The sequence below is a fragment of the Carettochelys insculpta genome, chromosome 1 (genome assembly GCF_033958435.1).
Source record: "Carettochelys insculpta isolate YL-2023 chromosome 1, ASM3395843v1, whole genome shotgun sequence".
Classification (NCBI taxonomy): domain Eukaryota; kingdom Metazoa; phylum Chordata; order Testudines; family Carettochelyidae; genus Carettochelys; species Carettochelys insculpta.
Genome location: NC_134137.1, coordinates 84,542,501 through 84,558,074, shown reverse-complemented (window position 1 = coordinate 84,558,074; position 15,574 = coordinate 84,542,501). Strand labels below are relative to the sequence as shown.

The 15,574-nt window shown below is 38.6% G+C and overlaps 1 protein-coding gene across 6 annotated transcripts in view; it reads left to right on the top strand.

Annotated features, from left to right (window-relative positions):
* The window catches only part of DACH1 (dachshund family transcription factor 1), a 523,814-nt gene that overhangs the window by 262,619 nt on the left and 245,621 nt on the right, over positions 1-15,574 (top strand). For all 6 annotated transcript variants that reach the window (XM_074988771.1, XM_074988756.1, XM_074988763.1 and 3 more), the window contains one exon: positions 3,039-3,200. In XM_074988771.1, the coding sequence (XP_074844872.1) occupies positions 3,039-3,200 (162 nt within the window). The remainder of the gene's footprint in view (positions 1-3,038; positions 3,201-15,574) is intronic.

Genomic DNA, 15,574 nt, shown 5'->3' with positions numbered 1-15,574 from the left:
ATGGCGGCCATCAGCTGAGGGGTTGAGAGACGCTCTCTCTCCAGCCCCTGCAGGGCTCTATGGTCACCGTGTGCAGCAGCCCTTAGCCCAGGGCTTCTGGCTGCTGCTGCTGCAGCTGGGGATCCATGCTGCATGCTCAGGGTCTGCAACCAGTTGTTGGCTCTGTGGATCTTGTGTTGTTCAGTGCAACTGTGTCTGGGAGGGGCCCTTTAAGGGAGCGGCTTGCTGTTGAGTCCGCCCTGTGACCCTGTCTGCAGCTGTGCTTGGCACCCTTATTTCGATGTGTGCTACTTTGGCGTCTAGACGTTCCCTCGCAGTGCCTATTTCAATGTGGTGCTGCCCAACGTCGAAGTTGAACGTTGACGTTGCCAGCCCTGGAGGACATGTAGACGTTATTCATCAAAATAGACTATTTTGATGTCGCTACATCGAAATAAGCTATTTTGATGTATCGTGCACGTGTAGACGTAGCCATGTTGTGGTTATGAAGGGTGTAGAGAACAGAGTGACAGGACAGGAGTATTTAGTTGTGAATTACTTAGGGGAGAAGACCAGTGCAGTCCTGAGCAGTGGCCTCAGCTTAGTGGACTTTTCCTCCATCTAAACCCCGTGCATTCATCTGCAAGAGCCTGATATTTCAGAGTGTATATGGACGAAATGAATTTAACTCAGTAGCAAGGTGTTCTTGTATCAATGACCTGTGGAATTAGTAAGAAAAAGAATGAAAACTGTTCAATTTGTTTTTATGTTTTTCCTTTTTAAGCAAAAAATATTACTACAAGCATAGTTTTGGTAACGTCTGCTTAACAGTATGTGGCTCAGATTTCTAGTCCTTGTACAAAAGCCTTTACCAACAAGGGAATAACACTGGAAGATAATAGATCTGAATATTGATGTATTCTGATGAAAAAGAAAGTTTGCTTTCACTAGGTATGCTGTATTTGACTTTTCTGAAAAGGAGTGTTTGTTAAAGACACTAGTGATAGCTTGACAATGGTGTTAAGAAAAAGGAAGTATAGGGTATTATGCTGCATAACAAATACAGGATACAATTGTAAGTTCAGAGGTGCATCATCCCTTTTTTGAGGCTAATTTAGGAACTGTAACCAAATCTGTATAACATATAACTTCTTATCCTTCCTCTATGCTAAAAATATCATTGCCAGGCATTTGTATTGTTGTATTTGTCAGATATGAATATGCAAGTTTCATAGGAGTACTAAATGTTAAAATGGGTTTATGTCCATCCACCTTATTCTTTAATACTTGACATTTGGACTCTTTCCTACTACCCAAAAAAATGTTTGGTATCTTATATTGATATAACCATACCAAAAGTAATTACAGTACAAATTACAATTCCAGCAACACTTGGAAGCATTAAAGGTTTATCATGGTATTAGAGCTAGGCAGAATCTGGGTCTCAGTTATATGCACTGGAACAAGAGTTAAGGCAATCTCGATCCTAGGCACAATATGACACACGATGGCTCCATTATGGCCCTTTCTTCCATTATTATGGCCGTATCCTGCCACTGGAATAGGCCAAGGCAGATACATGGTATTGCTTCTTTTCTCTTTCCAGCAGATCCAGCAGTCCCTTACTAGTATTATGAGCCCCTGTGAGGCTATAGGGTGGATCCCTTCTTCCCAGGAGGCGGGAGACCCCTCAGCAGGAACAATAGTGGTGGAACCAAGGAGTTATATAATATTTACTGCAACAGGCAAGGGTTAGGGCTAGGGCTAGTTAAACTTGTGTTATGTTTTCAAGCTTCTGTTGACAGTAGGAAGTGCTAGAAACTTACTTCAATAGAAAAACTAATATTTTACCCTCATCACTTGTTTCCAGGTAGGTAGACCTGATGTGTAAGCGTGTAGTAGCTGTGCCTTGCTAAGGGGGAGTGAGACCCTCATCACTGTCTATTATGTCAAGGGTGTGGGTAGGAGGAAGCAGATACATGGAGAGGGGTAATGAGTTGACAGACCTGTACCTCCCACCGTTCTTGAATACACCACACAGAAGAAGGGGATTGCTGCAAGGCAGGTGTAAGGATGCTGCGATTGGCAGAAGGAGTGGGCAAAATTCTCCCTTTACAGAAGTAAGAGGGGAACAGAAGAGGAACAGTCAGTCTGTGTATTAACATTTCTCCTTTGGGTTCCTCATGGCATGACACAGCTATATGCTGCCCCCTATTCAGGGCATTGGTAGAAGGATGAATGTAGAGTGACGACTGCAAATTGCGTTGTTCTACAAACATTATTGAAAGGAAGTGCATCCTCAGGTTGCAGTATAGTGTTACTCAAATATTGCTGGATGCAGAGATTTTTTTCCAGTTATGTAGAATTTTTCATAGGAGATGTAGCTGTTGTACTACAGGAGAGTGGTTTGGGAATTAGAGGAGTTATAAAGGAGTTATATACTTAGTGTGAGGTGTCTTGTAAGGAAGCCCTGAAGTCTTTCTTTGATGTCTTGAGGTATTTTTCTATTATCTATAGTGCTAACCATTCCTTTAAGAAAGCTATGGCTGTCTTAGTATGCTGCACTTATTCTACTAGAATAGCTTGGAATTTTGTGTGAGATCCGAAAGATCTTGGCTTGTGACTATTACTTATTAGTCATTAACATGATAGTCAAACTCTGTGGGCCTGATTTTTAGCTACGTTTCAAGTGTAGCTTTGCATCCACAGTTTATTTCAGGTATATTTATTTACACCCACTTTTGCACCTAAATACATAGTTTGCTGCAGAAGTTAGGTTTCAAAATGGTTATATTTGTAGTTGCAGTTGTGTTCTGACTAAAGCAATTAGAGACTAATTTTGTGAATTCACATATGTATAGGTAACTATTTACATAGTATATTATGCATTTTACATTAAAAGTAAAGAGGCTCCTAAAAAAATAAGGATTAATATTATTCAGTAATATCCTCTGTTAATTATGTAGTAAATGATGAAGGAAGAGTAACAGTTTCAAACCCTACACTAATGAAGAGTCATAGTATAATATATATTAAGTTTCATTCATATTTCTTTATAGGTTTGACAGCAGCAGCTGCAGCAGCAGCAGCTGCTACCAATGCAGCCATCGCAGAAGCAATGAAAGTGAAAAAAATCAAATTAGAAGCTATGTCCAACTATCATGCTAGTAATAACCAGCATGGAGCAGAGTCTGAGAATGGAGATCTGAATTCAAGTGTTGGTAAGTTTTGGAAGTAAGCATTCAATACGTATATCAATATCTCACTACAGTGATTCTTCTCCCCCGACATTAAAACCTTTGATTAAAACCATAAAACTTTTTGTGCAAGTTTAGCTTTTTATGTAGCTGACCTTTACAGGAGCATTCAGCGTTGTTGTTACTGAGAACATCCTTTCTTTGTAAGATGTTACTTCAGACCTCAGCTAATATTTTCCATGAAAGAAAGCAGTTTGATTGCTAAGAGTTCATTTTTCAAAGTACGGATAGGGTGACAGATGAAAGTGTCAGAGTGAAATTTAACCATGTCTTCTACTCACTCTGCTGGATATTGACTTTAGGTAATTCAGAGCTAGCTTGGAAACAAAATATTTCATAATTTCAGGTGCTCTGTGACAAAAGAAGAACACACATACCCAATAAATTATTATCATGCTTTACATTTACTCTCATATTTTATATAAACACTTGCTTAAAATGTTAACTGAGTATTTTTGTGTTCCTTAAAAAGTAACAGCGATTGCTGTTCTTTTGAAAAAGAAATCGTTCCAATCCATTATATGCTTTTGTATGGTGAGTTTGGTTTGATAAAATACATTTCAAAGCTAAACAATAAAGTATCAGAGGGATAGCCATATTAGTCTGTATCTGCAAAAATACCAAGGAGTCCTGTGGCACCTTATAGACTAACAGATTTTTTGGAGTATAAGATTTTATGGACCAAGACCCGCTTTGTCAGAGGCATGACAGATTGGATCAAGATCAGATTAGAATTTTCCAAATCTGGGTCTGTTCCACAAAAGTGAATAACCTAATAAATTACCTTGCTGTTCTTTAAAGTGCTACAGCACTGCTTTTTTTGTTTTGTGAAGATAAGGACTAACACAGCTTCCTCTCTGAGACGATTTCAAAGCTAGACTGACTATTTTTTATTTTTTGTTGATTGAATCTTTAATCAAATGGATGCCCCTGCAATATAGTGGTTTGTTATCTTATTTTACTGTACTGAAAGAGTACTAGTAAAAAAGCTCCAAAGTAGTAATTCGGTCACTAAAATGTGTGTCCAGGACACTGTTCTCAGAATAAGCATATATGGAAATAAAATGGCTCTGATAATTCAGTACATTCTTCCACCCCCCATTATTTTTCATACCTTTTGAGATTACTCTTAAGAGAAAATATTTCCTGTTTAATTTCACTAAAAATAAATAAAAGTGGCTGTTATCTGGATCCAGAGTCTTTTGAAGAGTCCAGGGAAGCCCACAAGAGCCAATGGGCTAGTCTTTTCCCCCATCTGCAGCCAATGGGAAGGTAATGAACCTGAGGCAGGAGGTCCCTCCAGGCGTACGTGCCTTATCATAGCCGCTCCATCCATACTGCACATTTCCATGGCAGATGGAGGGAAGCTCATACCATGTTGACTTCAGGGGAGAGGCATTTCCTTCATCAAAGAGAAATCAAAGTAGGTGGCTATTGTTTCTGTGTACTTCTGTATGTACTTCTAGTCAACTTACATAAATATAGGTAGACTGGGAACAGCAGCACCAAAACATTCTGGCCATATTTTCATACAACAACAAAAATGTATACCTGAAAATTCCTATCAAGAGAGTGTCAGTTAAAAAAATATTCTTGGAGCACAGAAAAACCACCAAAGCTCTTCAGAAAGCTACTCTAGTGACAGTAGAGAAGCAGGCCCTGACTGGTGTGCTAGACACTGAAATACTGGCAATTACCAGAGCTGAAGGGAGGGAAGAAACAACTTCACTTCATGGCAGGAAGGCAGAGATGAGTAAGAGAAAGGCAGTAGAAGAAGTTTGAAAGCTGGGGAGAAGCAAGTGATTGGAGAGGTCAGGTAGTTGTCTGAGAAGCAAAGGAAAAGTGGGACAATGAGGAAGGATGACAGGAAAGAATTGCCATCTGGGTGGAAGAAGAGGCAGTAATGGACATGAACACATGTAGCTGTTGAATTCAGGACTCAAATTTGTGTGTTAGGTGAAGTAATACGGTCAGATATTGTGCTATGGGACTGTAAACGTGTTTAGCAGTTCTAGAGACAAAGTTCTGATATGTCTCTGGCAGTGTAGGTGTTATTAATGGTTAACAACAAAATAAATAGATTACAGCCTCTGTGGAACAGCAGCTAAGGAGATAATTTCTGAGTTAGATTAAAAGAAAATCTAATTTTTTTCATATCTCAAAATTAGTATGTATAGAAGCATAATTTACAAGCATTTCATATGATAAATGACCAAAAGTGATAAATGTGTAAGTACGGTCGTGTTGTTTCTGTAGTAAATATGTGCTATGATAGATGTAAAGCAGGGGTGGCCAAACTTACTGATACTGTGAGCCATATATAATAATCTGTAGAAGTTTTGAGAACGTGCCTTATATGCAACTGCAAAGTGGTGGGCCTTGATGCTTCCCTCCCTTACACTCCCCTGTACTGGACACAAGCCTCTAGCTCTAGCACTTTACTGCAGATCATCCCTCATTCCCTGCCCCCAGTCTGGTAGGTGGAGGATGCAGAGCCACAGGGAGCTCTGCTAACCCCACCTGACCTGTAAAAGAGTATTATGTGGCTCACAAGCTGCAGTTTGTCCTGATGTGCAGTAAGGGTTTTTAGAATGCTTACTAGCCACTGTGCCTTACCTAAGTATTAATAACAGAGAGAAAGCTGTGCTAGTCTATATACTACCAAAACAAAAAATCAGTTAAGTAGCATTTTAAAGACTAACAAAATAATTTATTAGGTGAGCTTTCGAGGGACAGACGCACTTCTTCAGACCATAGCCAGACCAGAACAGAAGGTCTGTTCTGGTATGGCTATGGTCTGAAGAAGTGCATCTGTCCCACGAAAGCTCACCTAATAAATTATTTTGTTAGTCTTTAAAGTGCTACTTAACTGATTTTTTGTTCTAATTATTAATGAAGCTCTTCCTCAGCCTCATTGCAATAGGTATTAACATTCTACTGTCTCCCTTGTCTTTATGCAGATCTCTGTGAATACACAATAATTGTTAGAGTTATGCTGTCATCTGCTGTATTATGTCTTCTCCAAGCCTCTTAGCTCAGTACTTTGCTTACTGTTTAGCGTGGTTAACCAGGTGTGTAGCATCATATACAAGTAGGGAATTATGGAAATTAAACTAATAATTATATTAGTCAATCAGTTATGGATATTTATAGGTCATCAGAATAAGCCATAATAGCTTAAAAGTAGTCATTATGTTCCGGTGTAAGTCATAATTGCTTTGGCCTGATAGACACTCTTAAATGAATGCTATGCTGGGTTAAGAAATATCTGAACAGGCTTTGGAAGAACTCCTGTAACTACCGGGGAAAACTTCTGGAGGCACAAATGGTACTTCTGACTTTGAAAAACAAATCTCCCCAATTATGACCAAAACCTGTGTTTTAAAGTGGTATCAGCACATATGTAGCCAATATTTTGTTTATCTAGAAATCTGAAACTAATTAAATATATTAGCTACATGCATTATCAGTGAGTTACAATACATACAGTTGATCTTGCATTTTAAACACAATGGCTATGTCTACACTAGCCCCAAACTTCGAAACGGCCATGCAAATGGCCGTTTCGAAGTTTACTAATGAAGCGCTGAAATACATATTCAGCACCTCATTAGCATTCAGGCGGCTGCGGCACTTCGAAACTGACGTGGCTTGCTGCCACGTGGCTCATCCCGATGCAGCTCCTTTTCGAAAGGACCCCAGCTACTTCGAAGTCCCCTTATTCCTATGAGCAGATGGGAATAAGGGGACTTTGAAGCAGCCGGGGTCCTTTCGAAAAGGAGCTCCGTTGGGACAAGCCGCGTGGCAGCGAGCTGCATCAATTTCGAAGTGCCGCGGCTGCCCGCATGCTAATGAGGCACTGAATATGTATTTCAGCACTTCATTAGTAAACTTTGAAATGGCCATTTCGAAGTTTGGGGCTAGTGTAGACACGGCCAATGAGAACAGTAGGAAGGGATAAAACATTAATAAAAGTAGTTTATTCGTAGTCTATGTTTTGGCCAAGTCTACGCTAGCAAGTTCTTTTGAAATATTTTTTTGAAAGAAGGGGCTCTTTTGAAATATCCCGTGGAGTGTCTACACACAAAAAGTATTCCTTTGAAATTAAATCAAAAAAATGTGATGCTCCTTTTGAAAGTGCTTTTCCACTCCCCTTTCAGGAAGAATGTCTTATTTCAAAAGCTTCCTTTAAAAGAAAACGTGTGGATGCTCCTCGGGCCATTTTTTTTCAAAAGAACAGTTCTCATGGCACCTGATTTTTTGATTTCTGGCCATTCTTTTGAAAGAGCAGGGGCTGTGTGGATGCTCTCTTTCAAAAGAGCTGATCACTCTTTTGATCTGCTTTTTTGTGTGTGGACACAATGCTTTGAAAGAAGGTCTTTCGGACGAAATCTGCCAGAAGGACTTCTTTTGAAAGATAGCTGTAGTGTAGACATAGCTTTTAAGTGTGCATGGTGCACCTAACCAAATACATTCAAAAGAAAAAAATCAGGGGTAACAAAAGTAACTGATTTCATTTTATTGTGCTCTGAGAGCATATTTAGTATGCTTGGAGTGGGTAATGTGATTGCTGGCTCCTGCACTATCTGCAAACAGGCAAATTAAGCACCAAGTTCAATTTGAATTGTTAGCTTTAGTGTGGAAATGTCTTGCTTTTTTAGGTTTAGTCAGACATTTAATATGACTTACAGAAGACACTTTCATGACTGAATATTTTGCAGTTATCCACAACTGGATATTAACTGGTCCTTTGAAGCAGTGGCCAAAAGTCTAGCAAGTAAAGAGAATTAAAGGAAGTCAATTATAGTAATAAGTAATTATTTTATATCCTTCAGTTTTATATGGTAACCTTGAGCTTGCATCCTTCCACCAGAATGATCAAGTTAGGGAGGAAAAAAAATACAAAAAAGCCTAAGGAACCAAGGGGGAAACAGAGTGAGGTATTAGCACACTGAGTAAAATATATGGCAGCTACGCCTTTCTCCCCCATCCACAATCAATTGGATTCTTTTAGTTTAATATTTACTTGCTAAGATGAGATGCTAGTCTGCATGGTGATAAACAGTCTGCTGCTGGCATCTGAAGGTGACCTGTCAGTTCATATGGACAAATCTCCTGCTTACTGAAATGTACAAAATAAATCATTAAAGCAGGCAGGTGCTCATTCCCAGATTTAAATCACCATAGATTTATGATTTGAATTAATGCTTCATTTGGTCATAGAAATAGATGCTGAGACAAATGATATGCAGTGGTTGGGGCTTCCATACTGTAGCCATCCTAATATTGATTACTGAGATGTCTTTGCAATCTCTTGTTTATATCAAGTACTGTCTTGTGACAGGTTGCCTGATACGAGCTACATTGCAGATAAGAAGGAAAAATGTCCTGGATTCTTTTTAGTGGCAACTCTACATACAACATGCAAGCCAGATAAATAATAATAATAATAATAATAATAACAATAATAATAAGTATTATTATTATTGTTATTCTTGTTATTATTACTGTTGTTATTATTATTATTTGTTTAAAGAACTATGTACACAAACCAGCATTCAAAACTCTGCTGCTTCCAGAATTATGCTCTCATAAATGCAGGATTAAAGGAAGAAAATTTACAAGGTCAAACTTTAAATTTAGTTCACTTTTTCCCCCTTTTGTATGCTGTTAACATATCTTGTTATACGGATCATAAAGTATATTTGAGTTGTATACTCAAAACAAAGAAGTAAAATGAGTATCTCAAATGTTTTGCTCCTTTAAACAGTTACTGTGCTTATTGCCATATTTTATTTAACAAAGAGTTGTAAAAGGGATTAAATCTTTAAGGGTAAATACGTTTCAAATAATTTCTCTGAGCTAACCTATGTTAGGAGAAAAAGTCCCTGTATTTTTGCTTCCTTTAACATTTTATATGATTCAAATACTATGTAAACAGTTTAGGTAATACTCCAAGGAGTTGAGATGACCTTTGCCACTAGCTAATATCTGACTCATGGAACTTGTAAACAGCTATCAACAATAGTAAATTACTTTCTTAGTAGGAAATGAGTTCATATCTATTCAAAATGTGATCTCAAAACAGATGTCCCATAGAAAATGTTATTGTTTAAACTACGTTCATACCAAAAATCTTGCTATTATTTCTTTAAGGAAGTGAAGCAATCCTAAAGACTTTGGTGTTCTCTGTTTCTAAATACAATTAGGAAATACAAGACAGTACTTTACACTTAGCTAGCACAATCATCCTTGAACAACCACAAAATGTGCTGAAAGTTAAGAGGTGCTCTTCACATTTTAGGCTTCCTTTTTATTCATATTAGTTTTACAGCATTTAAACTCTGAGATTCAGGTAAGGAAAGCCAGGTCCTGTTGTCTAATGGTTGCCTTGCTTAACATTATCCCTTCTTGCCTCCGAAAAGAGTGAAAAAAGACATTGCAATGAAATTATTTTTCTCTAGTGACCTCTCCCAATAATAGAACTGTACAAAATGTGGTCATTTCCTTTCCCTAAACACACACATCTATTCCAAAGGAAAGAATTACTTTTATGGTTTCAGGAAAAAGTCTTGGAGACCTTGAGAAAGCAAATAAAAGGAAACAGAAAATGCAGGCCACTGAGCACAGCTCTGCAGTTGCACATCTGATTCTCTGCTTTGGCAATGTTAATGAACCTCAAATCCTCTCTATAATTAGACGAGGGAATTGCTTATATTTTCAAACAGATGATGCTGCTATAATGAAACGATTGACAGGGAACTTAAGAGTGTCTACAGTAGTCATTTGCTTTCTGAATTTTTTTTTAAGTTTAAAAAGAAGATTGGCTGTAGACACAGGTCTACAAAGAATGCTATGGCAGGTGTCTGTGCTGTGAGGAAGTAAAATGGAAGAGGGAGGAATGATGGGCAGGTATAGCAATATTTTGGGGAAGAGTTGTCCTATGCTTATTTTGGTTGGGTTGTTTAAAAGGGGCCGAGACACGAGAGATGGATCCGGATTGAGTGCACAGCTGTAACTGCTGATGAGCTAATTGCTCCTTATCTCTCAGCCCCATTCATCTTCATTTTTTACCAATTACCGAGAATTATCTGTGTTCTCAGTTGGATATGAGAGTTAATCCTTTTTGGTTAAGCTGGCAGTACTGTGAGCAGATTCCAAATTGTAGGGTGAAAAAGCCAGAGCAAGCTTGTTCTAAAACAGTCTCCAGTTCAATGACAGTATCACTAGTTCATAAGAATTTTACTATTGTTTAACAGTTTAAAGTCTGGAAGATTTTTTCCCCACTTCTACATTTTTTGTTAAATGTAAATATTTTGTTAAATATTTTCTGCTGTGTTTAATTGCAAGCCTTAAGTACATTCCCCATGTGGATAGGTGTTTAAATAATTTCTAAAAACTGCACAAACTTGAAAACAAAGCAAATACAATTTCAGAATAAAAAAATAGGGGGAGATTTATTTTCTGCAATTATATTTGTCTTGTTGCGTGTTGCAATGTTTAATATGAGCTACATAAGAATCTCTCGATCCTCTAAAGTTTTAGGAGTAGGACCATACTTATAAAATTGCTTCAGTGCCATTGGATACCATGAATGCTTGGCAATGATATGTCTCTATTTCTGTAAACCTCTTTGAGGAAAAGTGCTGTCTAGGTGCTAGCAAAGGGATATCCATATAGCCCTAAGGACATATGTTAGATGTTGAACACATCACATTTCAAGCTAAAAGGAATCTTTCATAAAGCTGTTCCCTGGGAATGCATGGAGGTACGAGGAACAGACCATTTGGTGGCAGCTAGGCCACTAGATACTGTTTTTGGTCTCAAAAGTCAGTACTGTGGAAACAATGAATTGTCATATTGAATGTCAAGCCTTAAAAGGAGTGTTAATCTGCTAGTACAGGGTACTCAGAATAGTCATGGGCTTTCTAATATTTCAGGATCCTTTTCCTGTGCCTTTCCTGTGAATCTTTAAGTTGCTAACAAAGATATTTCGGTGCTATAATTGGACCAGCAATTAGCAAATTTATGAAAGGATTAGTGGAGCCCCGGTGCTTTCACACTGGACAGTCAATAATATTAAAAGGTGAGACCTCCATCTCAATTAAGTCCTTAGTGCCAGAAGTAGGGCTTTCCTGAAATAGGACAGAAATGAGTTAATAGTTCTTGCATAAAGGTTATATAGACATGACAAAATTATGGCTGAGATACAATGAAAATAGAAAAAAAAAACTTTCTATTGATAACAGTAGGTAAAAATTTCATATTGTCATCCACAAGATTATTTTCAAGTCTCATTTGCATTTTCAGCACTGACCTGACTTTACATAAATAAACGTCTCTCAGTCCTCACAGGGCACATGTATATATGCCATATGTGGGGCTGTCTTCTAAGGCTACGTCTACACGTGCACCCAACTTCGAAATAGCTTATTTCGATGTTGCGACATCGAAATAGGCTATTTCGATGAATAACGTCTACACGTCCTCCAGGGCTGGCAATGTCGATGTTCAACTTCGACGTTGCTCAGCCCAACATCGAAATAGGCACAGCGAGGGAACGTCTACACGCCAAAGTAGCACACATCGAAATAAGGGAGCCAGGCACAGCTGCAGACAGGGTCACGGGGCGGACTCAACAGCAAGTCGCTCCCTTAAAGGGCCCCTCCCAGACACACTTTCATTAAACAGTGCAAGATACACAGAGCCAACAACTAGTTGCAGACCCTGTATATGCAGCATGGACCCCCAGCTGCAGCAGCAGCAGCCAGAAGCCCTGGGCTAAGGGCTGCTGCCCACGGTGACCACAGAGCCCCGCAAGGGCTGGAGAGAGAGTATCTCTCAACCCCCCAGCTGATGACCGCCATGGAGGACCCCGCTATTTCGATGTTGCGGGACGCGGATCGTCTACACGTCCCTACTTCGATGTTGAACGTCGAAGTAGGGCGCTATTCCCATCCCCTCATGGGGTTAGCGACTTCGACGTCTCGCCGCCTAACGTCGATTTCAACTTCAAAATAGCGCCCAACACGTGTAGACGTGACGGGCGCTATTTCGAAGTTACTGCCGCTACTTCGAAGTAGCGTGCACGTGTAGACGCAGCTTCAAGGTATAAAGCAAAAGTCTCTAAATGAAAACTGTAGTCTTCCTATGCAACCAGCTGTTCGTAGGTCATCTAAAAATATTCTAGGATTAAATAAAATATTTTGAAGATGAGTTATTTCTTGCAAGTAAGGAAGAAAAAAGATAATGTAATTTGTATTGCTTAATTGTATTTCCATTCTTTCTAACTGTATGCGAGGACTCAATAATTGGGTCATTTTCATTTTGACCTTTTTCACTATACATGTTACAAAGTTACTGCTATTTTTGCCATTTCCTTATTTACGAAGAAACTTGGAATCATAATTTGAAAATATTAAACTGCCAACTTGCTTTTACTTCAAAATTATTTATTTTCACTAATGACTGGATAATTAAATGCACGTAATACTTTGAGCATGCTGTATTAAGAATTTTAAGTTGTATTTCCTAAATCTTCTTGAGATCATTCTTCCTGAATCTGAGGTAAGAAATGAAGCTAAAATAATAAGACACTAAACTACATGAATATTATTTTCTTTTCAGAAAATAACATACACTTTTAGGCTAGATGACCAATGAAAATTCCCATACCATATGCAAGTTGAATTACCATAATAAAATATACTTCTTTTTTGTGTTTGAGACATGAAAAGATGCTACACATATATGTCAAAAGGATATAATGTAAGTGTAATACTGAAGAAATATAGAATTGCAGTATTATTTCATAAACAGGAAAATGAGCAGTAATATCCTTTTACATATTTAAAATGCAATATCAAATGAAATTACATGCTTTTGCTGGGTGACATGACCAAAATGGCATGAGATAAAATACCAGCTCCTGATGGGGCTTGATGGCAATTTTATTAAGCATAAAACTTCAGCGTCTTAATTAAATTGATATAACCTTAGCATACCTAAAGGCTTCCCTAACCAGGAAATAGTCCCTGAAACCACAGTTCTTTGCAGCTCCATTGTGTGAATGGAAAGAATCAGAAAATTGTAGCAAGAATACCACAAATCTATGCCTGGTTGTAAGACCTGTCCTGATCAGGGATGTCAGTGGTGGCTTGCTATATCCTTTTTTCATAGTGCACTCTTGGAACTTGGAATTCAGTTCTGAGATCAGCAACTTTATGACAAAACAGGGCTACGTCTACTTTGAAGTAGCGTGCACGTGTAGACACAGCCCAGGAGAGCTAGATGTCTTGTCTCTGGTCAGAATCTAAAATAACTGCTACAAGCTTAAGTGGCCAAGTAATGCCCTCTTATATGCACAGAACAAGGCAAAAACAAACAAACAAAAAAAAACCCTGCTCAGACTGAGGCAGTTTGACACAGGGAAAAAGTTCCTTTCTATTTCTGTATATGCTGTGCAACCTAGTTATGAACAAAAAGCCTAGCCTTTCACTGTGCCTCACATCTCTATATAATACCAAGCAATCAGACCCAATTGTAATTGTCCTAAATCCAAGCAGGCAAACACAACAATGAGAAAAGATAGGGAGTGTAGGGACATGGAACATCTTCTCTTTTGGATAGTTGGTCACATGTAAAATGCAAATGCACCTCTGATCACACTTTCTTTTGGATTAGTCTTGTGAGGAGATCAGCTTTGTATTTGCCACTCATGTAGAGCTTGATTGTCTAAGCCTGATGTGCAACCAGATTGAGACCTCTCCAAGTACTGGAGCTACTTGGGAGGTTGTCAGCAACATAGTCCCATATTATGGTGCCTGTTTTTTTCTCACTTTACCAAAGACTAGAATATACTAATACAATGCCAATTTTTTAAAAGGATTTAGGGGAGATCCTGGCAATTACATACCAGTGAGTTGGACATATTGGAAGAAAGTTAAATAACGAACAGAATTATCAATCACATAGATAAGCACTGTTTGTTGGGGAAGAGTCAACATGGCATTTATAAGAAAGACGACATGCCTCATTAATCTAATTGAATTCTATGAGGGAGTAAGCAAGCACATGATTTAGGATGATCCAGTCAAATTACTGTACTTGGATTTTCAGAAAGGATTCTCAACAAAAGTTCTAAAGGAAACTTCATAGCTGTGAGATAACAGGGAAGGTCCTCTCATGGATCAGTAATTTGTTGAAAGATAGGAAATAGAAAAGTAGAAATAAGCCAGGGGTGGGAGCCACATGTGGTTTGTGATGGTTGGCCACTGGCCTGCCACCAGGGGGTTTGTTTACCTGGGCACCTGCAGGCATGGAGCCCTACAGCTCCCAATGGTCTGCTTGCCAACGGGAACTGCAGGAACCAGAGACTCTGATTTCTGTTCCTCCCACTGACCAGGAATGGTGAACTACAGCCACTGGGAGCTGTGAGTGGTTGTGTCTGAGGATGCTCAGGTGAAAAAACCATCTGGGGGCCTGGCTAACCCTGACAAGTAAAGTCTCACAAGCTGGAGGTTCTGCACCCCTGAAATAAATTACCAGTTTTTACAATGGAGAGATGTAAATTAGCAGTGTCCCCCCAAAGACCTGTACTGGAAACTGTGCTGTTCAGCATATTCATAAATGATCTGGAAAAGGGGATGAGCAGTGAAATGGCAAATTTATTCAAAACTGTTAAGTCCAAAGCAGACTATAAGGAGTTATACAGGGATCTCACTGAACTGAGTGGCTGAGCAGCAAAATGGCAGATGAAATTCTGTGTTGATAAGTGCAAAGTCATGTACATGGAAAAATAATCTCAACTACACTTCTTTAATTATGAGTTCTAAATTAGCTGGTACACTGAATAAAGAGATCTTGGGCTCACTGTATATAATTCTGTGAAAATGTCCACTTGTTGCTCAATGGAGATCAAAAAGGCTAGCATTATGTTATGAACTATTAGGAAAGGATAAAAGAGGATACAGTGGAACTGGAAAAGTTTTGGAGAAGATCAGAAATGATGAGTAAGGCATGGAGTGACTTCTGTACAAAGGAAATCTAAAAAAAGATTAGGGCAGTTCAATTTAGAAAAGAAAAGACTAAGGTGGTTGTGATAGGCATCTGTAAAATCAAGAATGATGTGGAAATAGTGAATACAGAAGTGTTGTTTACACTTTCCTAGAGTACAAAAAATATGGGTCACCTGATGAATTAACAGACAACAGTTTAATCCAGACAAAAGGAAATACTTCTTCATACAGTGCAAAACTAATCTGAGAAAATCAGTGCTCTGGCATATTGACATCTCCTGAAGTATAACTGAGTTTATAGAAGGAAAGTTCAGCAAAGCT